The 25,712-nt window shown below is 41.7% G+C and overlaps 1 protein-coding gene across 2 annotated transcripts in view; it reads right to left on the bottom strand.

Annotated features, from left to right (window-relative positions):
• Nucleotides 1-2,109: 2,109 nt before the first annotated feature.
• The window catches only part of LOC121530972 (sodium- and chloride-dependent GABA transporter ine), a 42,759-nt gene continuing 19,156 nt past the window's right edge, over nt 2,110-25,712 (bottom strand). For both annotated transcript variants that reach the window (XM_041836398.2, XM_041836400.2), the window contains exons 5-13: nt 25,018-25,152; nt 24,678-24,781; nt 16,453-16,577; nt 13,813-13,925; nt 9,232-9,372; nt 8,852-8,951; nt 8,556-8,656; nt 8,182-8,352; nt 2,110-5,546 (exon numbers count right to left, since the gene is read on the bottom strand). In XM_041836398.2, coding sequence (XP_041692332.1) covers nt 5,436-5,546; nt 8,182-8,352; nt 8,556-8,656; nt 8,852-8,951; nt 9,232-9,372; nt 13,813-13,925; nt 16,453-16,577; nt 24,678-24,781; nt 25,018-25,152 — 1,101 coding nt within the window. In that variant the 3' untranslated portion in view covers nt 2,110-5,435. The remainder of the gene's footprint in view (nt 5,547-8,181; nt 8,353-8,555; nt 8,657-8,851; nt 8,952-9,231; nt 9,373-13,812; nt 13,926-16,452; nt 16,578-24,677; nt 24,782-25,017; nt 25,153-25,712) is intronic.

Below are 25,712 nucleotides of genomic sequence, written 5' to 3'. Positions count from 1 at the left end.
AGGAATCCCACATTCTCAAAATGAAGAATGAAAATGGATTTGTGCTTAATTATGCCAATAATTCTTCACAATGACTAATTAGATCAAATAAATATAAAATTTGGTGAGTGCATAACTGCAAGCAGGTAACCAGATACATTCATTCATTCATTCATACATTGGTCCTCTGTAGCTCAATTGGTAGAGCATGGCGCTTATAACGCCAGGGTAGTGGGTTCGATCCCCGGGACCACCCATACGTAAAAATGTATGCACACATGACTAAGTTGCTTTGGATAAAAGCGTCTGCTAAATGGCATATTATTATTATTCAGCTCGGTCTGTTTTGCATGCCAAATTATAACTATAGTATATAATATTTGTCTAAAGTGCTGAAAGATGTCCACTAGTTTGAGATAGGCTATCCTATAGGATTACCGTCTGCAAAAAATGTGTAATGAGTGTATTAATACTAGCTTCTGGTTATCACATCCTGTATACAAGTGACTAAAACAGCTTGAGTGAGTTTTTAGAAATACCAAAACTAAAAATTATACATTTTCAAAATTGTATTAACATAAGCTGATGTACATAGAAATGCGTGTTAAGAATAATCATTGACATTTGTACTGGCCTGTATGGCAACATGGCCACGAGCTGCATGTTATTTACTGTCTGTACTATACTGCCATCTACCGTTAACACATGTTCTTTAGAACGGACACATTGATGAATTGACAGGGCTCGTAAAAATCTAACATATTTGCCAATAATGTTCTTTATTTAACACAAATACCTCTGTGCAATAAACAGACATTATGAATCTCTTTTTCTTTTTCAACGTTTCAGATAAAAAAATAAAAGTAAAACAGAAAGTACACTTTAAACAAGATACATGTAAATAAACAAAGAGATAAATCATTATTTTATGCTAAATCAATTTAAAAAGGAGAAACAGTTGCTATCTTAAAAGCATAATATGAGCAAAAACATTTCTACCATTAGAGTCAAGAGCACCACCACACACAGAGTTAATGGAGAAATAGTAACCGTGTGTTTGTTATTCAATATAGCATTTTGTTTGTTACAAAAAAAGACATTTGAAAATAAATGTATAGAATATTTGGTTTGAATGTACATATGAGAACAATTAATAAAAAACAACCAGCAGCAGTAACCCTGCATTTTGTCCAACTGCAATTATCACTGGTTTGAGAGGCCAATATAACGGAAAGATTCAACATGTTTTCAACATTATGTAAACTAATCTCTGATGCGACTCCATTGAGTGTAAGGAACGTGGAATCAGGGGAAATCCTGATCTATATGGAAAATCATCTGGAGAGAAAGTTTAGTATACTACTAGTGGTCCTCTGTAGCTCAGCTGGTAGCGCACGGCGCTTGTAACGCCAAGGTAGTAGGTTCGATCCCCGGGACCACCCATACACAAAAATGTATGCACGCATGACTGTAAATCGCTTTGGATAAAAGTGTCTGCTAAATGGCATATTATATATTATCACTACTGTTGGGTAAAATTCTAGAGGCTAAAATGGTGTGCTTTGTGTGTTAACATGTTACATGAGAGCCATCCTCCCATTGCTAGGGCAACAGAGAGGCAATGTGACACTACAGAGGGTAGTGCGTATGGCCCAGAACATCACTGGGGCCAAGCTTCCTGCCATCCAGGACCTCTATACCAGGCAGTGTCAGAGGAAGGCCCTAAAAATTGTCAAAGACAAGGCAAGCAGTACCGGAGCACCAAGTCTAGGTCCAAAAGGCTTCTTAACAGCTTCTACCCCCAAGCCATAAGACTCCTGAACAGCTAATCATGGCTACCTGGACTATTTGCATTGCCCACCCCAACCCCCTCTTTTACGCTGCTGCTACTCTGTTTATTATTTATGCATAGTCACTTTAACTCTACACACATGTGCATATTACCTCAATTACCTCGACTAACCGTTGCCCCCGCACATTGACTCTGTACCGGTACCCCCTGTATATAGCCTCCCTACTGTTATTTAATTTTACTGCTGCTCTTTAATTATTTGCAATTTGTACTTTTTTGTCTTATCTATTTTTTACTTAATACTTTTTTTTCTTCTTTTTTTTAACTGCATTGTTGGTTAAGGGCTTGTATGTAAGCATTTCACTGTAAGGTCTACCCCTGTTGTATTCGGCGCATGTGGCAAATAAAATGTGAGGTAATATTACAGCACATATAAAATAAGACAAACCATACAATTGCATAGAATAACAAAAGTGTATTAGGCATGATTATCTTTTTAACCTCTTATTGTGGTTTGGTAGAAATATAGACGATTGTCATTTAAACTAATTAGTCAAAACTAAATGCTGTTTGGCAAACAGACACAAAATGCACTCTAAACAGCTCACTAAACGTGGATTTGATCTTGTAAACACTTTAAATTAGAATTTTGTGAATTTTTTTAATGATCCTTAAGATGGGTTGGTGATCATCTCTATGATATATTTATATATTTTGGTATTTTCATTAAATATTGATCATCCAAAATCTATATTTTTGATACATGGCACTTGAGGCAGGTGGCAAACGTATCTTCACTTAGTCACATATTTGTGAACCCTCAAAAGAAACCCCATTGTATTTATTTCATACATTTGACCATCTAATCATATTTATTTCTTTGAGCCTTTCAGTCCGATAGTCCAATGACAATTCCAATATCATTGGATCTTTTAATGACAAAAGGCACTCCTGGTAAAGCTGAGCTCAAATTGTAATTGTTGTAACAAACATGAAGACACACGACTGAGGCCCAAACTATGGCAGAGCAAGTCAAATATAAAACTCCACCCAGAACCCCAAAACGTCAATTACACTTCAATGTCCATTCAAGTGTAAAAAAGCTGATGAATGGTGTCAGAACACTGGACTCTCCCCACTAACAGATGTCATGGCAATGACACTGCAGTGTTGCCTCCTCACATTTAACCTATATACATCTAATTGTATACATCTCTCTAGGAGAGGAATGTATATTGTTTGAACAAAGATCATATGCATCTTCCTATATTAGACTAGCCTGGTTGTCCAGTCAATCGCAGAGATCAATATTCACATGAGCCCCAACTGACCTCACGGTGTGAGTAAAAACTTTGAAATGGCCACAAGGTGGCGATGTTGATTCAATGTGGACCTTAGTCCATGAACTCTGTCTGGTGAAAGGGAAAAGGTTTGTTTTCTCACTGCTTTGCCTGGCCATCATTTGTTGCATTGAGCGGATTTCATATTTTGAGCATGCATATTGCCTAAACATGTTGTGTGGGTAAGCCTGGGGAAAGCTCTGCACATTTGGGCGTCTACATAATTTGGCACTCGCATTCCTTGAACTGAACGAAGCTAACTAGCAAAAACAACCTGACAATGGACACTATACTGCACCTCAAACAATCACTGAGTGGTTCACCCTAAAGGACAACGAATGGACTTCATTTACAAGTAAAGGTAGGCCTAAATTCATTTTCCTTTGCAATTTGCGGTTTAGGCTACTGTTGAATGAACATGGCTGGCTAAATTCCCAATCTGGCCCCATACCATCCACTCGATTAGACAACAATCACCCCATTAAAAGGTGGAAACATCTTACCAATCACACCTAAATCATCCCCAGCTTCCAATTGGATCATTTATCCCCCCTCCTCTCCCCTGTAACTATTCCCCAGGTCGTTGCGTAAATGAGAATGTGTTCTCAGTCAACTTACCTGGTAAAATAAAAACAAGAGAATAGACAACCTCCCTTTAATGCATTTGATTTATCAACCTAGAATTCTTTTTTTATGAGACTGCATTTTTTAGTCATTTCAATTGTTGATATGGAAATGCATTATGTGTGTGTAATAATATTTCAAATAGTAATATTATTATGGGTGTTTGTGCAAGACTCGCGCATTGCATTGGAAGAATTATAAATCATTGTGAAAGGCTATGGAGTTTGCGTTGCAAACCATTCAGATGAAATGTGTCCATATATTGGTCTTTTAGTGCCACCTATTGGTTGTAACTGTGGATGCTACATCGGTCTAAGGCTGAGCTGAGTTGAGTGAGCAGTGTCATTTTGTGATATGAAATATGCCGCTATAGGAGGCTATTGCTTGTGTGTGTCTTGGCTACATTTGTGTTTACATTTGGTGAAAACTGTTTGTCAATTTAAGTTGGGAGACACAATATGTTAGGTCCAGGGGGAGAGGAGTTGGTTGAAGAGATTACCAGAGGGACGAGTTGTCCTCCGGAGCTCATAGTCTTGTGACATGATGATTATGATTATGATTATGTTTACCATATCATAATCAGGGGTGGAAGTAAGGCGGTACGGTCCAGTATAACGTCCTGGCAAAATAAATAGTGGGGGTACGCCGTACCAGTAAAACGTGAGCCTATCACAATTAATACAACATGCCCCAAAAACTATAGGCTATTACACCATTATTTAACATTACTGCATGTCAGCCGCATGAAAAATTAGTGAATTGACTTGAAACTGGGTGGTATATGCTCCAATAAAAAATAAAAAAATCTGTTTATTGTTTTAAATCACATAGCTTACAGTCGGAAGGGCATACAATTTGGGCAGCGGGCGCTGGAAATACCAAATAGGCTAGATGATTGTGGAGTTGCGACTGTCAGTGAAAAGCAGAGACCCAGCCAGGCATATCGCAATATTTAAAAATACAATCACGGAAAAACTGTTTGGAAAGCAAATAGCTATTGCTGTAAAGACCTGACAATGAAAAGACTCCAATCTGTCTTTTAGTTATCAAAATTCTTAACTTAATTGAGCGAACAGTAGCCTATCTTATTGGTACCAGCGGAGAACATCAGCCATATCCCCGATGAGTGTGCATATTCACTTTCTTTATCATTGGTTCAATGGCACTTTTTGTTTTTGGACAATAATTTCCTCCTTCAGGTTAGATGGACGTCATATTGTATTTGTCTTCCTCTTTTTCGTTGGCCGATTATATGAATCAGACAACATCGTTTTTATTCATATGTTTGTCAGTGTCAGTAAAGTAGGCTACCCTTTTAGTAGTATAAAAAAAAATGTGTGTGAGCACTTGGGTGTCCAGTACCGGTAAGAAAAATCTACTTTCACCCCTGCAATAAAGTGCTTCAAGGCAAGGACATGTCATGGCACTTGAAGTACATCTTTGAGGTCCATAACCTACTGTTTTACGTTGACTGTTTTCCTATCAAGGAATATTTTAACTTGCTCAATCCCTGTCTATTTCACTATAGGTTAGGTGTCATGTATCAGTGATTCATAGAATAAATATTACGGTAAATACATGAAAAAGTTATTTACATAAACTACCCAACAGCCCCCACCTCCCCATCCTAATAGAGCACTCACACACAGTCACAGTGACTCACGCACTCACGCACCTAGACACAGTGGTTTTGTCCCTGTTCACGGAGGACTGATAAAGTCAACAGACTCCGGTATGTCCACTCTCTGCTTCTCTGGTAAATGGTTGACAGGGTCCAACTCTATTGTAGGAGTCATGGCTGTTTTTATCCTCTGAGGGCACAGAGAATCGATAAAAGAAGAAGTTCAGAGTCACATACATAGTTTAACTTCTACGGTTTCTGCCAATGCCCAGAATGTATTTCCCATGCATTTTAGTTATGTATATGACTGCCATGTGTGATAGAACGTACAGTATCAAATATATCTGTCTGTCTCTCTCTCTTCCTCTTTAGGGTTCCTCTCCCAGAGGACCGGAGCCTTAGGACCGTGCCTCAGGACTACCTGGTCTGACGACTCATGGCTGTCCCTGTCCGCAGTCCCCCCCGGTCGTGCTGCCGATCCAGTTCTGCTGTTCTGCCTGCGGCTATGGAACCCTGACCTATTTCACCGGACGTGCTACATTCTCCCGGACCTGCTGTTTCGACTCTTTCTCTTGCTCTCTCTCTCCCACACTTGCTGTCTCAACCTCTGAATGCTCGCTATGAAAAGCCGACTGACATTTACTCCTGAGGTGTTGAACTGCTGCATCCTCTATAACCACTGTGGTTATTATTTGACCCTGCTCGTCACCTATGAACGTTTGAAGAACGATCTGGTCTTAATGGCCATGTACTCTTATAATCTCTACCCGGCACAGGCAGAAGAGGACTGGCCACCCCTCGGAGCCTGGTTTCTCTCTAGGTTTCTGCCTTTCTAGGGAGTTTCTCCTAGCCACTGTGCTTCTGCATCTGCATTGCTTGCTCTTTGGGGTTTTAGGCTGGGTATCTGTAAAGCACTGACAACTGCTCATGTAAAAAGTGCTTTATAAAATACATTTGATTTATTGATTTCTGTGTGTGCGTGACTGTGTGTGTGTGTATATGTGTGAGTACCAGTATACGTGTTCAGTATGTATGCATGATGCTAAAACAGTATCTGTGAGCTATACGTACAGTGAGGGAAAATAGTATTTGATCCCCTGCTGATTTTGTACGTTTTCCCACTGACAAAAGAAATGATCAGTCTATAATTTTAATGGTAGGTTTATTTGAACAGTGAGAGACAGAATAACAACAAAGAAATCCAGAAAAACTCATGTCAAAAATGTTATACATTGATTTGATTTTAATGAGGGAAATAAGTATTTGACCCCTCTGCAAAACATGACTTAGTACTTGGTGGCAAAACCCTTGTTGGCAATCACAGAGGTCAGACGTTTCTTGTAGTTGGCCACCAGGTTTGTACACATCTCAGGAGGGATTTTGTCCCACTCCTCTTTGCAGATCTTCTCCAAGTCATTAAGGTTTCGAGGCTGACATTTGGCAACTCGAACCTTCAGATCCCTCCACAGATTCCCCGGGACCACCCATACACAAAAAATAATAAAAAATTATGCACGCATGACTGTAAGTCGCTTTGGATAAAAGCGTCTGCTAAATGGCATATTATTTTCTATGGGATTAAGGTCTGGCGACTGGCTAGGCCACTCCAGGAACTTAATGTGCTTCTTCTTGAGCCACTCCTTTGTTGCCTTGGCCGTGTGTTTTGGGTCATTGTCATGCTGGAATACCCATCCACGACCCATTTTCAATGCCCTGGCTGAGGGAAGGAGGTTCTCACCCAAGATTTGACGGTACATGGCCCCGTCCATCGTCCTTTTGATGCGGTGAAGTTGTCCTGTCCCCTTAGCAGAAAAACACCCCCAAAGCATAATGTTTCCACCTTCATGTTTGATGGTGGAGATGGTGTTCTTGGGGTCATAGGCAGCATTCCTCCTCCTCCAAACACGGCGAGTTGAGTTGATGCCAAAGAGCTCGATTTTGGTCTCATCTGACCACAACACTTTCACCCAGTTCTCCTCTGAATCATTCAGATGTTCATTGGCAAACTTCAGACGGGCCTGTATATGTGCTTTCTTGAGCAGGGGGACCTTGCGGGCGCTGCAGGATTTCAGTCCTTCACGGCGTAGTGTGTTACCAATTGTTTTCTTGGTGACTATGGTCCCAGCTGCCTTGAGATCATTGACAAGATCCTCCCGTGTAGTTCTGGGCTGATTCCTCACCGTTCTCATGATCATTGCAACTCCACGAGGTGAGATCTTGCATGGAGCCCCAGGCCGAGGGAGATTGACAGTTATTTTGTGTTTCTTCCATTTGCGAATAATCGCACCAACTGTTGTCACCTTCTCACCAAGCTGCTTGGCGATGGTCTTGTAGCCCATTCCAGCCTTGTGTAGGTCTACAATCTTGTCCCTGACATCCTTGGAGAGCTCTTTGGTCTTGGCCATGGTGGAGAGTTTGGAATCTGATTGATTGATTGCTTCTGTGGACAGGTGTCTTTTATACAGGTAACAAGCTGAGATTAGGAGCACTCCCTTTAAGAGTGTGCTCCTAATCTCAGCTCATTATCTGTATAAAAGACACCTGGGAGCCAAAAATCTTTCTGGTTGAGAGGGGGTCAAATACTTATTTCCCTCATTAAAATGCAAATCAATTTATAACATTTTTGACATGCGTTTTTCTGGATTTTTGTGTTGTTATTCTGTCTCTCACTGTTCAAATAAACCTACCATTAAAATGATAGACTGATAATTTCTTTGTCAGTGGGCAAACGTACAAAATCAGCAGGGGATCAAATACTTTTTTTTCCTCACGGTATGTATGTATCAGTATGCGTGTTTGGTTTGGTTTACTGAACGGATGCTCACCTGCATCAGTGTGCCCTTATTTCTGCAGATCTCTTGCAGGGCTCCCAGGGGGATCCAAATGATGGAGACCAGGGAGATTCCCCAGCCCACCACCTCTGCCCAGACAGGGTATGTGTATGACTTCCCATAGCGAGCTGGTGTGTACTGGACGATGCTGGAGATCAGAATGCACTGCAGGGGAGAGGAGGTTAGGCTTGGATGAAAACTCTAATACAATGAAAGGATCATGAAGTCTTAGGTACAACTATCACTACTATTATGACTACAAAAAGTAAAACAACTACAAACCACAACAAATCCTCACCACCGTCATCATTATGCTTATTGTCCTCATCATCACCATCATAAAAACATGAGTCAGCCATAGCACTCACCAGGACCAGCACAGGGGAGAAGAACATCCAGCAGGAGCAGAAATAGATGTTGGGAGCCTTTCCCAACATCCTCTTGACCATGATGGTCATCCGCCGCAGTCCTGCAATAACACATTGTATTAAATACTTACATTTACTCCGAGACATACATACATACTATCTATAGAGCAAAGTGGGTTTTATTCCTTGTGTAAATACACAACATAATTAGGATGTTATATGTAATCAATTCCTGTAAGAACCAAGTAATTTTCAGGCTGTTAAAGTTCATCATAAAGGGTAGATTAGAGTGTTACCAAAAACCCAGCAGACAGCGAGGACCTCAAAGAAGGCCAGGAACATGAGAGACACCACAGCAGTGTAGTGGTCCATCAGCTGGAACACATACATGCCCCCCTGTGTGTGTGTATGTGAGAGAGAGTGAGAGTGAGATTTAATTTTAAAAGGTTAATTTCCTGACGGCATCTTGTTCTCAATTTACTGGGGAAAAAGCAACCCACTCCACAAGACAGAGAATCAGCTGGTCAACCATGCACTGCTTACTGGCTGTATGTGTCTTAGTCGTCTACTGACAGAAACCAAAATAAAAGTATGCTGTCTAAGTCAGAGAAAGAGAGATAGGAGGGGCGGGGCGTTACCCAATGGATAGTAATAATATCTGACAGGATCACCTTACCTTAGTGATGTGAGGAATGCCTAGAAGAAAGCCGATAACACAGACAGCCAGAACGATGATCTCCTGTCTCTTCAGGACACGCAGCACCTTGGGGCCACAGCCGTCCATTATGGACGTCACCGCCACCTCCACCATGGCAAACTGTAGGGCACAGTACAGTACAGCGTAAATTTACACAGATCTAGGTTTGAGACAGGCGCCTGTTTTTGGGTAGTGTAATGTAAAAACAGCAAATATCCATTGATATCTCTGGTATTGTTATGTGATTTCAACACTTTGAACTCACTAACCCTTTAGCTTTGAGGAAGAATTGCTTCCTGTGTATTCTATGATAAACAAATAAAACAATAAAATGCACAAACATAGCCTGTGTCAGAGTTTGGTTTAGTGGTAACACTGACAACTGTGAAATACACCCGAGGTCAGGTTTCAATTCCCTGGTCTGGCAAGTCTACACTTGCTCTCAGAGTGATAGGGCAGTTTTCTTCTCTACTGATGGTTACCTGCAGCAAATAACTGTCGGTCTCACAGTAATAGACCGTTAATTAACATAAACACATTTAGCATGTCCTGGCTTCCACACATAGCCTACAAGCCACTGATGCAGACCTTTGGAACATCTACATTAAAAAAAGTCTAATAAATCCATGTAATATAGCCTACACCATCACAATAAATCCATTATTTATTTTAGACAGGTCTAAAGAAGCATAATATGAAGAAAATGTAGTCTATTTCAGAAGAACAGAATAGCATACTCTGAGTTGTCCTTATGTTAGATCCTGATCTGGCTATGTCAAATGGCTTTGGGCTACACTAGTTCATTTAGCAGACAAGATTTGCTTAGAATTCCGTGGCATTATTTTATAGTATTAAGAATACAATTAAACATTTCTGAATAAAATAGAAAGGACATTTTCTCCTAACGATTTGAGGGAATGCCGCACATGCGGTTATTCTGTGTTGAGCTGTTAACAAATAAATATGTACTCCTATATGCTTAATTTAGAGTAATTAATGTAACTTTAGTTGTTCTACAAACGTTGGGATATATGTTTTGATTTTTAATACATTGTAAGGTTGCATGATGCGACTCTAATGATGATTAGAAAAAAGTCACTTGAAATGCATGAGCTCTGCTGTATTTTTTGCGCAGGCTGTACACACTCAGTCTCTCATTCCCAATTTGACAAGCACTTGATAATGCCTAGAATTTCACGGCGGCATCCCCTTTCTGTGGCCGTAATGCACCCTAAAAACATCCATGCCTTTTGCTGCCAGTGGCCGTTGTGCCCTTCTCGCCGAGTGCTGCACGCTCCATCACATGATCGGGTCTTTCTCACAGGCTATAAGTGAAGACAGACACATCGGGACGCAACTGCGCGCGTCCTTATCCAATTCTGAGGTGCATATTGAAGATATTGGAAGAACTGTCCACATTTACTTTTCATCAGCCAACAAGATGAGGAGGCCTAACGAACAGCAAACGCACTAGCCTATGTCAATCTACTATCCCCCATAGTACAAAAGTCGACCTCTTCTAATCTGTGCGAGAAATAAATATTCCAACATGTTGTGGGATGCGATAGATCCCAAATTAATACAAATTAATACAACCTCTAGCATCCCCAAAAACATGTTTGGAATGTGGCTGACACAACAGATCAGAACGTTTAGCTTAAAATGTTGATAAACTATTAGGCTATTTCTTTACATTATAAGCGCAGCAATGCGCACATGGTAGTAGGCTATAAGCGCGAATGTTCCAATAGTGGAAAACACCATTATCAAAAGTGACTGCAAATGCAATTATGCATGTAATGCTTTTATTATCAAGGTTCATTTTTATGGTGAAAATTATCTTCCCCAAACATGAAACTCACACGCTGCTTATGTATGCCAGTTAGGCTCTACACCCCTTGTAAAGCGGATGAATGTGCTTAATTTTAAGAAGTTATTTGGCCACTTTAGTTGTGATACAATCCTTATTAAAACATATAGGCTTATCGGCTAGGCTACATGTATTTGTATTTTTTTTATTTAACCTTTATTTAACTAGGCAAGTCAGTTAAGAACAAATTCTTATTTACAATGACGGAGGTGTGTGACTATGATTCGAAAAAGGTCACACAAAAAAAAGACATTGTTTCTTATGCTGGGCATCATTCACAAGTGATATATTATCACTTGTGAATGATATATTATCACTTGTGAATGATATATTATCATTCACAAGTGATAGGCTAATATTGTCACCCATCAGACTATTCTTGATTTAATCTTGTCTTTACATATACTAAATAATATATGTATTAAATTTGTTTTTATTTAGAATGGACCATTATCATGCACCTGTATCGAAACAGGGGCAGCGGGAAAAAATACATGTCATCTATGCACTTAAATAGCGAATGGAGTATGCTTTTCCCCGTGGTTTATTTTCATGCCAGCCAGGTAGGCTATCCTCCTGTTGTAAATATAAGCAATGTGCTTAATATTAGGAAAGTTGAGAAATAAATAGTAGGCCTAGCCTATAGAAAGCTGATGGGATCCTCCTCTTTTTAGTAGAGGATATCACTCGGTTTTCTCGTGCAATTGCATAGCCTATTGAAATGTTGCGCAAAATGAGCTCACATGAAGTGTTTGATTAGATTTTCGAAGGCATTTGCATTGATGTCAGAATGATTAGAGGGACAATATAGTGCTGAGTACCAGGCAGTTAGCAAGTTTGGTAGGCTACTAATGACCATCAGCAGCATCAGAGCTTGGAGAAGCCTAATTACCGTGACTAAACGGTCACGTGGAATCTGACTGCCTTTATGACTCGTGACCACCGGTGTGGCGGTAATACGGTCACCGCAACAGCCCTAACCTGCATGTAAAACTCTGGAACCTAGATGTAGCAGGGACCTTCAGGTTTTCCCTATGCCTGGGGAAAATGAACTGAGCAGTCGGGCAGTTGAGCCTGCTCTAAAGTTGCCCCAGGTGATTTATTTTTATGAAAACAACAAAACTGTAAGGAATTCCACTAGGCCTATCCTAAAACGGATCTTTCTCATTCACCCCCATTGTTTAAGTGAAAGACTGACAATTTATGGCATTTATGGCAGTCGGAAAAGTTGAGCCTGCTCTGTGTTTGTTCCATTAGGCAAGGGATTAAAAAAAAACTGAAAACAACCAAACTGCAAAAAATTCCAGTAGCCTAACATATCTACACTGGGGCGTCGCAAAAGCGGTCTGTTTCCTTTACCTGCTACACTGGAAGCGTAACTTTTGGTTAGGGCGTGGAGAGTGCGAGCCACCTGATTTTATTGCTCTCACAAGGGGGGGATTTACTTTACAAGCGGTATTCACCTAGCAAGAAGGCTAGGTAGTGCTAGGTATCAACAGCAATTGTCAACCAATCCAGTAGGAGCTGGAAGGTATGGTGAACTTCGATTGGTCACTCACGCCGCGATATATCGGAGGATTTGCATAAAGTTCATTAACACAGTCTACCTATGTCATCACTATTTGTTGATTTGAATAATTCCAGTCAATAATTTTGTATTAAAAATGGCCTAGCCAACCAAAGTTTGAATATAAAACAAATTTTTACACTATAAATACATAACATTACCACTTTGTTTCCCCTGGCCAGATGGGACAGGGCGCATAGGTAGGCTACAGTTGGTCAAACCGATTGCTAATGTTTACGTGTAGGCTGCTACAACACTTCTGTAAAAAGTTTTAGCTTGTGTATGTCGAGAGTGAGTTCTTTTCCTGTTTGCTAAAATAATACCGGAGGAATGTGGAGTAGCGAGCTCTGCTTTCTATAGACGTGCGCCATGTCCAACCTGTGATTTCTGTGAGTCTTATTGGTCAAGACACACACACACACACACAACCTGCAGCACTCTGATGAGAAGGACAGACTACTAATTGTGCTCAAGTTGACAAATTATGAGGCAAGTCAGTCAAAAAAAAAAAAACAGTAGGCCTACTTTGTCCCTGTTCTCAACACTTTTACATCCAAAAAAAGTGTATTAAACCAAATCAAAAGTGGTTGGGCAAATGCCTGCTCGCCACACGTTTGCCGGCGGCCCTGCTTCCTCTCTTCCCTCATCTGTCAGCCTAGCAGTTAAGAGTGTTGGTTCAGTAACCGAAAGGACGCTGGTTCAAATCCAAGAGCCAACTAGGTGAACAATCTGTTGTTGTGCCCTTGAGCAAGGCATTTGACCCTAAATGCTCTGGATAAGAGCGTCTGCTAAATGACTCAAATGTAAATGTCAAATGTAATCAATCTAAATAAATATTAAAAGGTATTGTAATTGTTGTATGACCTACAATGTCTGTTTTTTACCAAAAGTGGTCTCTGAAAATAGATTACATGACGACTAAAGAAAAACACGACGACTATGACACAAACATGTTATTTAGTGGGTATATTATCGTTACACTGTATGCACTGATATGGGAAAAACATGTGCACTGAAAACTATAATTAAGTATGAGAGAGTGGCTTCTTCTTTTCATTATCGGCTTCATACCATAACCACAAGCGTGTGTGTGTGTGTGTGTGTGTGTGCGTGCATGTCTAACCTGACTGTCCAGTCCCAGGCAGAGAAGCATTAAGAAGAACAGAGGAGCCCACAACTGGGGCAGAGGCATAGTGGAGAAGACCTCTGGATACACCACAAACACCAACCCAGGACCTGTGGCACACAAACACACATGCACCATAGGGTGTCAAACAAGAAGGGTAAGAAAACACCCACAACATTAGCACTGGTGAAGTCACTGGTTTAGAAGTTGACAAGGCCAAAGATGCCAAATTGGAAACATTGTATTAATGAACCGGTTTCCCAGGCACAGATTAACCAGTGGTTATCTCATCCGACACTAGGAAGTCAAAGCGTTCAATAACAAAACAAGGTACGCGGAACACCTTACCCACCCTCAAAAGACTTCAATAATTCATGCGGTTGACCTCATCAGTATTATGACCTAACAAAAAACATGTTACATTAAGGAAAAATTGTGGCATACAGTAAGATGATAGCAATGGTGATGTTATAAAGATATCTGGGTCGGTTTCATTCCATTCACAATTACCTGAGGAAGTGTCATGCTTGGAATGGGGGAAAAAACGATCTAATCATTCATCATAAGTCATCTTCCACAATAAATGATTCACTCGCAGACAACTGAACACTGTGAACACTTCTGAAGTCACCAGAGGTCAGTGGGTGTCAAAACAGTTAGTCAGCAGTGAGTCAGCGGTATCCAAGACCATATTTGGGACTGATCCAAGCCTGAGCAGGTGCTTATCAGCAGAGTCCAGCAGGCACAATGGCTAACCCCAAATTTACTTTCTACAAAAAGGTCCTAATACACTGTGTGAACAATGGAAACGTTTGCTGTTACACCTACAGTTCACCTCAAGCTCATCCAAGTTTAATTCACCTTTCATTTCAGATATAATACAGTATTATTTTTGAACAAAATCCTAGAGGTAGACGTCCAAGTGGTAGGTAGACATCCACTATTCAGGGCACCATCTTGTCCTACTGTCTATGATTAGAAATACTTAGTGGTTATTTACTTAGTTACTACCCAACAAACCAAAGTAGGTTCTGTGAAAGTTTCCCAGAACATTAATGGGAATCTTAGCTAATGTTCCCGGTTTGCTGGGTATTTTCTGTCCTGGTTATTCATCGACAATGACACTCTCATTCATGAAATAACTACTTGATAATCCATAATATTGAGCCAGTAATAAACACTTGTGGTGAGAAAGAGCGAGCACTTTCATCTCTTAATCCATTGTCTATCCCTATAACCAGTACAGTAGTTATGGTATTCTGTCTGAGAGAAGAGGGAGGGGGGGGGGGGATAACAGTCATTATTGATGCCTCTTTTCACATAAGTCAAATAAGTCCCACGGGGGGTATGAGAAAAAAAATATTTGTAATGTATGCACTAACTGTAAGTCGCTCTGGATAAGAGCGTCTGCTAAATGACGTCAATGTAAATGTAAGTCACACTGTTCACCTGTTAAATGATAGCAGAGAGAGCGAGAGCGAGAGAGCGAAATAGAAAGGGTTCATTTTAAAAAGGTTAATTTCTTGACCGCTTCTTGTTCTCAATTTACTGGGGGACGAACAACCCACTCCACAAGTCAGCAGTGACTAATGCATCCTTTATAAATGTATATAGATTTTTTTTCATATTTCCAAAATTATCTGTGTGTATTTTAGAGCCTCACCAAATCCCGTTTCCCAAATTGTAGTATGGGAAATTCCTATTGGGTCACAGCTTAGGATAGGACTGAGGCTATAAATACTGTTCTGTTGATACAAATGTCTTTACACGGGTCATGACAGAAACTACTTTGGAAGCCCTGGTGACACTTTGGAAGCCCTGGTGACACACAAAATAATCTCTCCTTCTTCCTGAAGTGTGCACTCATTCACTACTCCACAAACATTTAAAAGCATTAGATTGGTGTAGACATGGGCTAAATGGAGTTTTCTATGTACAAGTCATTTCCATTCAAATCCATGAAGGGAAGTGAACAAGTGCACACTTCAGGAGAAAGGAGAGATTACTGGGACTCAAACCAGTGTGATGCAGCCTGGCCCAGCCCTCTGAGCTCCACCTGCCTCCCTGCCGCCGGCCTGCCTGCCAGGTAGGGAGGACACTGTCTGCCTCTACAAAAACACTCCCTCCAAACGCTGTAGTTTTCCACACTAGCACCCCAGAGAGAAGTGCATCCTTGTGAATGAATTCCTTTGTATTCTACTCTGTGCCCTTGTACGTTTTCCAGGAACTAATTAAATGAGGAAGGTGATGCTTCTGAACTCATTTGGACTTTTATGGGTATTATTCCCAAGAGTTATTCCCAAGAATATATGGGTCATGTTTGACATACTTCCCTATATACCCACTACACATACTGCACTAAACATCCATCTGTCAATGGTGAAGTTATTTGGTGGTGGTATTACTATGGCACGTTACCAATACCTACTGACTATGACAAATTAACACTCTTCAAGGTATTAACAAACTTAGTGGTTAAAAGGATGTGAAGAATCATGATCTCCTGGACCATGAGAGGAAGTTTTAGGAGACAATAACCCATCCAAACATGAAATAGCCACTCTGGAAATTAAACAGGCATTTAAACAGATGGATGACCAACATCAAAGAAGTCCCACTTGAACAGGAAGTACTTACCATCTGTGGCGATGTTGTCTACTGAGAGGTTGTGGATATGAGCCATGTAGCCAATGGCTGAAAATATCACAACGCCAGCCAGGATACTGGTGGCGGAGTTAGCTAAGGAGACAATCAACGTGTCCCTAGGGGAGGAACAGAAAACAAACACAGACTGATGATGGGATTTCTCATGGTCAAGTGGATCACTAAGGAGAACAAAACTAGCCATTTGGATTGAAGGACAGTCAAATCAAATCATATTTTATTTGTCACACGCGCCTAATTCAATGGCTGTAGACTTTACTGTGAAATGCTTTCTTACGAGCCCTTCCCAACGATGCAGAGTTAAAAAATTATAATAAAAAGAGAAATAGAAACAAAAGAGGAATAAAATACACATTAATGGAGCTACAGTATATACAGAGAGTACCTGTACCAGATCAATGTGCAGGGGTACGAGGTATTTGAGGTAGATATGTACATGAAGACAGGGTAAAGTGACTAGGCATCAGGATAGAAAATAATAAGAGTCAAATAAAGAACAGAGAAGCAGCAGCATATGGTGAGTGTAAAGGTGTGTGTATGTAGTGTATGTGAATGTGAATGTGGGTGGGTTTTGAGTGAGAGTGGCAGTGAAGTGTGTGTGAGTGAGTGTTTATATAGTGTGTACAGTGCATTAGGAAAGTATTCAGACCCCTTGACTTTTTCCACATTTTGTTACATTACAGCCTTATTCTAAAATATATTATATAATTGTTTTACTCATCAATCTACACACAATACCCCATAATGACAAAGCGAAAACAGGTTTTTACATTTTTGAAAATGTATTAAAAGTAAAAAACAGAAATACCTTATTTACATAAGTATTCAGACCCTTTGCTATGAGACTCGAAATTGAGCTCAGGTGCATCCTGCTTCCATTGATCATCCTTGAGATGTTTCTACAACCTGATTGGAGTCTACCTGTGGTAAATTCAATTGATCGGACAAGATTTTGTCTATATAAGGTCCCACAGTTGACAGTACATGTCAGAGCAAAAACCAAGCCATGGAGGTCGAAGGAATTGTCCGTAGAGCTCCGAGACAGGATTGTGTCGAGGCACAGATCCGGGGAAGGGTACCAAAACATTTCTGCAGCATTGAAGGTCCAATAACACAGTAGACTCCATCAATCTTAAATGGAAGATGTTTGGAACCACCAAGACTCTTCCTAGAGCTGGCCGCCCGGCCAAACTGAGCAATCGGGGGAGAAGGGCCTTGGTCAGGGAGGTGACCAAGAACCCAATGGTCACTCTGACAGAGCTCCAGAGTTCCTCTGTGGAGATGGGAGAACCTTCCAGAAGGATAACCATCTCTGCAGCACTCTACCAAATAGGCCTTTATGGTAGAGTGGCCAGACGGAAGCCACTCCTCAGTTAAAGGCACATGACAGCTCGCTTGGAGTTTGCAAAAAGCACCTAAAGGACTCTTAGACCCTGAGAAACACGATTCTCTGGTCTGGTGAAACCAAGATTTAACTATTTGGCCTGAATGCCGAGGGTCATGTCTGAAGGAAACCTGGCACCATCCCTACAGTGAAGCATAGTGGTGGCAGCATCATGCTGTGGGGATGTTTTTCAGCGGCAGGGACTTGGAGACTAGTCAGGATCGAGGGAAAGATGAACAGAGCAAAGTACAGAGAGATCCTTGATGAAAATCTGCTCCAGAACACTCAGGACCTCAGACGGCCCTAAACACACATCCAAGACAACGCAGGAGTGTCTTTGGGACAAGTCTCTGAATGTCCTTGAGTGGCCCATCCAGAGACTGAACATTTAACAAAGTACTGAGTTAAAAGGTCTGAATACTTACAGTACCAGTCATATGTTTGGATTCACCTACTCATTCAAGGGTTTTTCTTTATTTTTACTATTTTCTATATTGTAGAATAATAGTGAAGACATCAAAACTATGAAATAACACATATGGAAACATGTGGTAACCAAAAAAGTGTTAAACAAATCAAAATAGATTTTAGATTTTAGATTCTTCAAAGTAGCCACCCTTTCCCTTGATGACAGCTTTGCACACTCTTGGCATTCTCTCAACCAGCTTCACTTGGAATGCTTTTCCAACAGTCTTGAAGGAGTTCCCACATATGCTGAGCGCTTGTTGGCTGCTTTTCCTTCACTCTGCAATTTATCCCAAACCCTTTCAATTGGGTTGAGGTCGGGTGATTGTGGAGGCCAGGTCATATGATGCAGCACTCCATCACTCTTGGTAAAATACCCCTTACACAGCCTGGAGGTGTGTGTTGGGTCATTGTCCTGTTGAAAAACAAATGATAGTCCCACTCAGCGCAAAACAGATGGGATGGCGTATCGCTGCAGAATGCTGTGGTAGACATGCTGGTTAAGTGTGCCTTGAATTCTAAATAAATCACAGACAGTGTCAACAGCAAAGCACCCCCACACCATCACACCTCCTCCTCCATGCTTCACAGTGGGAACTACACATGCAGAGATCATCCATTCAGCTACTCTGCATCCACCGGTCTAATGTCCATTGCTTGTGTTTCTTGGCCCAAGCAAGTCTCTTCTTCTTATTGGTGTCCTTTAGTAGTGGTTTCTTTGAAGCAATTCAACCATGAAGTCCTGATTCATGCAGTCTCCTCTGAACAGTTGATGTTTTTTTTTTTTTTTGGGGGGGGCGGTATACAGAAGATGGCCCTATTTGGTAAAATGAGGCTGGTAACTCTGTGGAACTTATCCTCTGCAGCAGAGGTAACTCTGGGTCTTCCTTTCCTGTGGCGGTCCTCATGAGAGCCAGTTTCATCATAATACTTGATGGTTTTTGTGACTGCACTTTAAAAGAAACTTTCAAAGTTCTTGATATTTTACGGATTGACTGACCTTCATGTCTTAAAGTAACGGTGGACTGTCGTTTCTCTTTGCTCGTTTGAGCTGTTCTTGCCATAATATGGACTTGGTATTTTACCAAATAGGGCCATCTTCTGTATACCGCCCCCCCCCTACCTTGTCACAACACAACTGATTGGCTCAAACGCATTAAGAAGAAAATAAATTCCACAAGGCACACCTGTTAATTGAAATGCATTCCTGGTGACTACCTCATGAAGCTGGTTGAGAGAATGCCAAGAGTGTGCAAAGCTGTCATCAAGGGAAAGGGTGGCTACTTTGAAGAATCTCAAATATAAAATATATATTTTGATTTGTTTAACACTTTTTTGGTTACTACATGATTCCATGTGTTTTTTCATATAAAATAGTAAAAATTAAGAAAAACCGTGGAATGAGTAGGTGTTTTTTTTTATTTATTTCACCTTTATTTAACCAGGTAAGCCAGTTGAGAACAAGTTCTCATTTACAACTGCGACCTGGCCAAGATAAAGCAAAGCAGTGCGATAAAAACAACAACACAGAGTTACATATGGGGTAAACAAAACATAAAGTAAAAAATACAACAGAAAATATATATACAGTGTGTGCGAATGTAGTAAATTATGGAGGTAAGGCAATAAATAGGCCATAGTGCAAAATAGTTACAATTTCATATTAACACTGGAATGATAGATGTGCAAAAGATGATGTGCAAATAGAGATACTGGGGTGCAAGTTAGCAAAATAAATAACAATATGGGGATGAGGAAGTTGGATGGGCTAATTACAGATGGGCTGTGTACAGGTGCAGTGATCGGTAAGCTGCTCTGACAACTGACGCCTAAAGTTAGTGAGGGAGATAAGTGTCTCCAGCTTCAGAGATTTTTGCAGTTCGTTCCAGTCATTGGCAGCAGAGAACTGGAAGGAATGGCGGCCAAAGGAGGTGTTGGCTTTGGGGATGACCAGTGAGATATACCTGCTGGAGCGCAGACTACGGGTGGGTGTTGCTATGGTGACCAGTGAGCTAAGATAAGACGGGGATTTGCCTAGCAGTGATTTATAGATGACCTGGAGCTAGTGGGTTTGGCGACGAATATGTAGTGAGGGCCAGCCAACAAGAGCGTACAGGTCACAATGGTGGGTAGTATATGGGGCTTTGGTGACTAAACGGATGGCACTGTGATAGACTACATTCAATTTGCTGAGTAGAGTGTTGGAGGCTATTTTGTAAATGACATCGCCGAAGTCAAGGATCGGTAGGATAGTCAGTTTTACGAGGGCATGTTTGGCAGCATGAGTGAAGGAGGCTTTGTTTCGAAATAGGAAGCCGATTCTAGATCTAACTTTTGATTGGCGATGCTTAATGTGAGTCTGGAAGGAGAGTTTACAGTCTAACCAGACACTTAGGTATTTGTAGTTGTCCATATACTCTAGGTCAGACCCGCCGAGAGTAGTGATTCTAGTCGGGTGGGCGGGTGCAAGCAGCGTTCGGTTGAAAAGCATGCATTTAGTTTTACTAGTGTTTAAGAGCAGTTGGAGGCTACGGAAGGAGTGTTGTATGGTGTTGAAGCTTGTTTGGAGGTTTGTTAACACAGTGTTCAATGAAGGGCCAGATGTATACAAAATGGTGTCGTCCGCATAGAGGTGGATCCAAGCGTCACCAAGAGCAACATCATTGATATACACCGAGAATAGAGTCGGCCCGAGAATTTAACCCTGTGGCACCCCCATAGAGACTGCCAGAGGTCCAGACAACAGGCCCTCCGATTTGACACATTGAACTCTATCTGAGAAGTAGTTGGTGAACCAGGCGAGGCAGTCATTTGAGAAACCAAGGCTATTTAGTCTGCCAATAAGAATGCGGTGGTTGACAGAGTCGAAAGCCTTGGCCAGGTCGATGAACACGGCTGCGCAGTACTGTCTTTTATCGATCACGGTTATAATATAGTTTAGGACCTTGAGCGTGGCTGAGGTGCACCCATGACCAGCTCGGAAACCGGATTGCATAGGTGTGTCCAAACTTTTGACTGGTACTGTATGTAAATGTGATATTTCCGTTTAAAACAAAATACATTTTCAAAAAATTCTAAAAACCTATTTTTGCTTTGTCATTATGGGGTATTGTGTGTAGATTGATGAGACAAAAAACAAAATTTCATCCATTTTAGAATAAGGCTGTAACGTAATAAAATGTGAAAAAAGTCAAGGGGTCTGAATTATTTCCGAATTCACTGTATATACACTGTAGAGTCAGTGCAAGATAGGGTCAGTGCAGATAATTAAATGGTTACCTAGACTAAGTATTTACCAGTCTTATGGCTATTTAACAGTCTTATGGCTTGGGCATGGAAGCTGTCTCGAAGTCTCTTGATCCGATGCTCCGGTACAGTTTGCCGGACGGTAGCAGAGTGAACAGTCTATGACTTGGGTGGCTGGGGTCTTTGGCAATCTTTCGGGCCGTCCTCTGACACCACCTGATATAGAGGTCCTGGATGGCAGGGAGCTCGGCCCACAGTGATGTACTGGGTTGTCCGCACCACCCTCTGTAGCGCTTTGCGATAGAGGACGGTGCATTTGCCATACCAAGCGGTGATGCAGCCAGTCAAGATGCTCTCGGGGGTGCTGCTGTATAACTTTTTGTGGATCCGAGGGCCTCTGCCATTTCTTTTCAGCCTCCTGTGGGGGAAGAGGCGCTGTCGTGCCCTCTTCACGACTGTGCGGGTATTTGTGAACCATGTTAAGTCCTTAGTGATGTGTGCGCCAAGGAACATGAAGCTCTCGACCTGCTCCACTACAGCCCCGTCGATGTGGATGGGGATGTGTTCTCCCCTCTTTCTCCTGTAATCCACGATCACCTCCTTGGTCTTACTGACGTTGAGGGAGAGGTTGTTGTCCTGGCACCACACTGCTAAGTCTCTGACCTCCTCCCTATAGGCTGTCTCATCGCCATTGTTGATCAGGCCTACCATCGTCGGGACAAAGCACACACCCTTGAGGTGGCGGATGTGTTTTTGCCTACCCTCACCTCCTGGGGCCGGCCCATCAGGAAGTCCAGGATCTAGTTGCAGAGGGAGTTGTTCAGTCCCAGGGTTGGAGGGGACTATGGTGTTGAACGCTGAGCTGCAGTCTATGAACAGCAGTCTCACACAGTTATTTCCCCTCTTGTCCAAATGGGAGAGGGCAGTGTAAAGTGCAATTGAGATTGCGTCATCTGTGGATCTGTTGGGGCAGTATGCAAATTGGAGTGGGTCCAGGGTGTCTGGGACAATGGTGTTGATGTGTGTCATGACCAGCCTTTCAATGCACTTCATAATTACAGATGTGAGTTCTACAGGGCGATAGTCATTTACCCAGGTTACCTTGTCTGTTAAGACCAGGGGTTGGAACCGGTTCAGGGACCAGAACCATTCTATAGCTAGAGGATTCTTGATATATACAGAAGAAGTATAATTTTTGTCTTAATCTGTTGTTATCTAGTACTGTCTTTTTGCTAGCTAGGGCCATCTACTTTAAGTGCTGCCTGTATTTCTAGTAGCCTACTTGGTGTGTGAACTGCTGACTGCTCATAACTTGCAGGTGATTGTTGACACATCAACCAGGATTAAGGGGCAGGGCAATTTGTGACTGTTGTGGTTTTGGTATCAATGTCAGTGGTGGTGTCGTTGTCAAAACTAAGACCGTCGGTGAAACAAAGACGTTCTGCCTAGTTATTCGATGAAGAGAGGAAGGCTCCACACCACTCTTTCACTTGAATATCTTACCTAGTTATTTTCAGATAATCTAATTTTGTGTTTTGTAACTTTGGCAACGTGTATTTCTATCTCAGTTCGCTCCTCTCCCTGTAGGCTTTACAGACCCCTTGGCTGCAACCCTTCTAATTTAGTGTACCCTGGGCGCACAACCCATGTGGAATTCCTGGTCTCCGGCAGGATTTGGAACTGGCGATCTGCGGTCAAGGACGCCAAGTTAATCTCAGTCTCTAGACTTTTTGGCCCTGACGGAGACATGGATAACCCCAGAGAACACTGCTACTCCAGCTGCTCTCTCTTCATCTGACTATGTTTTCTCTCATAGTCCGACAGCATCTGGTCTTCGAGGTGGTGCAACAGGGCTGCTAATTTCTCCTAAGTGGAGATTTTCAATTTTTTTCTCCCTCACTCACCTATCCATCTCCTCATTTGAATTCCATGCTGTCACAGCCCAGTCCAAGCTCTTCTCTGTCTTGGCACCCCAATGGTGGACCACTTGCCAGCTGGTCTGCACATGCTTTCAGAACACGCCCTGGTATTCCGTCTGGCCCGGTGGCCTTGAGAGTGATTCAAAGTTTTACTCACATTGACCATGGAGAGCGAGATCACACAATCATCTGGAACAACAGGGGCATTCACGCAAGACTCAGTGTTGTATTCCTCGAAGCAAGTATAAAAGGCATTTAACTTGTTTGGGGGTTCTGCATCACTGGGCATCTTATCGCTGGGTTTTCCATTATCGTATACAAGCCCTGCCACATACGACGAGCGTTGGAGCCGGTGTATTAGGATTTCACCTTCCTCCTTTATTGTCCTTTTGCATGTTTGATTTCTTGTTGGAGGTCGTAGCGGGCTTCTTGTATGTGTCCATGTCCTGTTCCCTGCAAGCAGTAGCTCTTGCCTTTCACTCATCTTGGATATTGCCTGTAATCCATGTTTTGGGGTTTGGATATATTCATATAGTCACTGTGGGGACGACGTTGTCTATGCACTTATTGATGCAGCCCGTGACTGATGTTGCAAACTCCTCAACGCTATCGGATGAATCAAGGAACATATCCCAGTCTGTACTAGCAAAAAAGTATTATAGCCTTGTGTCTGCTTCATTGGACCACTTCTGTATTGAGTGCGTCACTGGTACTTCCTGTTTGAGCTTTTGTTTGTAAACAGAAAGCAGGAGAACAGACTTGTGGTCAGATTTGCCGAAGGGAGGACGAGGGAGGGCCTTGTATGCATTTCTGTCGGTAGAATAAAAGTGGTCTACAGTTTTAGTGCCCCTAGTGGCGCAGGATACATGTTGGTAGAAGTGAGGTAGAACAGTTTTCAGTCTCCCTGCGTTAAAGTCTCCGCCCACCAGAAACGCTGACTCTGGATGAGCGGTTTCTTGTTTGTTTTATGGCCCCATACAGTTCGTTGAGTACCAAAGTGGTGTTGGCTTGACAGATCTTTTGATGTACAAAGCATGATGGGTCTTATTGAGAAGACACAGTTAACTGCTTTTAGTCACCATGAGAGGCAGTTATTATTTTTTAACTATAGAATTACACTGTGGATCTGCATATAAATCATGTGATGGCAAAGACAAAGTGGTACAGGAGACTGCATCTCTAACCTGAGGATGTTATTGTTGAACTTGTTGTAACTGGCCATGGAGATCATGGTGCCAAATCCTATTCCAATGGAGTTGAATACCTGGGCTGCAGCGTTAATCCAAACCTGCAGTAAGGCAGAGGTAAGCAGATAAAAGGTGAGAGATGGACAATGTTTTAACTCATACTGTAAAACAAGAACACAAATACACTTCTGGGCAGTTTCCTAGGCACAGATTAAGTCTAATCCTGGACTAGAAAGCTTTTTCAATGGAGATAATTTTTAGTCCAAGACTAGGCATAATCTGTGTCTGGGAAACTGCCCATTAATCGTCATTCATCCTCTAATACAGTATGTCAGACCTGAACTTCAAGCAGCTTGCTCCACTTAGGCTTCAGGAAGTAGAGCAGCCCATTCTTGGCTCCAGGAAGCTGGACATTATTGATGAGCAAGACGAACAGAATGAAGTATGGGAACGTGGCAGTGAAATAAACAACCTAAAGCACAGAGAGTGAGAAGAAAAAAATACTCAGTAAGTATAACATGAGTTTAAATGTATTGTAGATCAAAACATACAAGATGTATGATGCGACATAGAGGTGGAATAAATTCTGTCTCCTCTAAATACCAGGAGGAGAAACATGATATTTGACACCCATCAGTTCTCCTCCAACACCCACCAACAATGTAGACCCCATGGCAATGGAAAACCTTTACATTTGAATAATGATTCCCCACTAACGAGACAGCCTGAGAGCATACAAAAGTTATAAATGTATACATTTAAGGACAAAGAGTATAACTGGTGAATGCAACCATTTAAAATGAAACAGTAATATCTATACATTTCAGTTAACCCAAGGGTGTCAAACTCATTTTAGCTCAGGGGCCACATGGAGGAAAATCTATTCCCAAGTGGGCCGGACCGGAAAAATCATGGTATATATAACTTAAAAACAACAACTTCAGATTGTTTTCTTTGTTTTAATACGATCAACATACAACATAAAGCTGGAGCCTGAGGACAGTGTGTCCAAAATAGTACAAGCACAACATC

Source organism: Coregonus clupeaformis, chromosome 18 (genome assembly GCF_020615455.1).
Source record: "Coregonus clupeaformis isolate EN_2021a chromosome 18, ASM2061545v1, whole genome shotgun sequence".
Taxonomy (NCBI): Eukaryota; Metazoa; Chordata; class Actinopteri; order Salmoniformes; family Salmonidae; genus Coregonus; species Coregonus clupeaformis.
The sequence above is the reverse complement of the archived record's forward strand: the minus strand, read 5'-3'. Positions and strand labels throughout refer to the sequence as shown.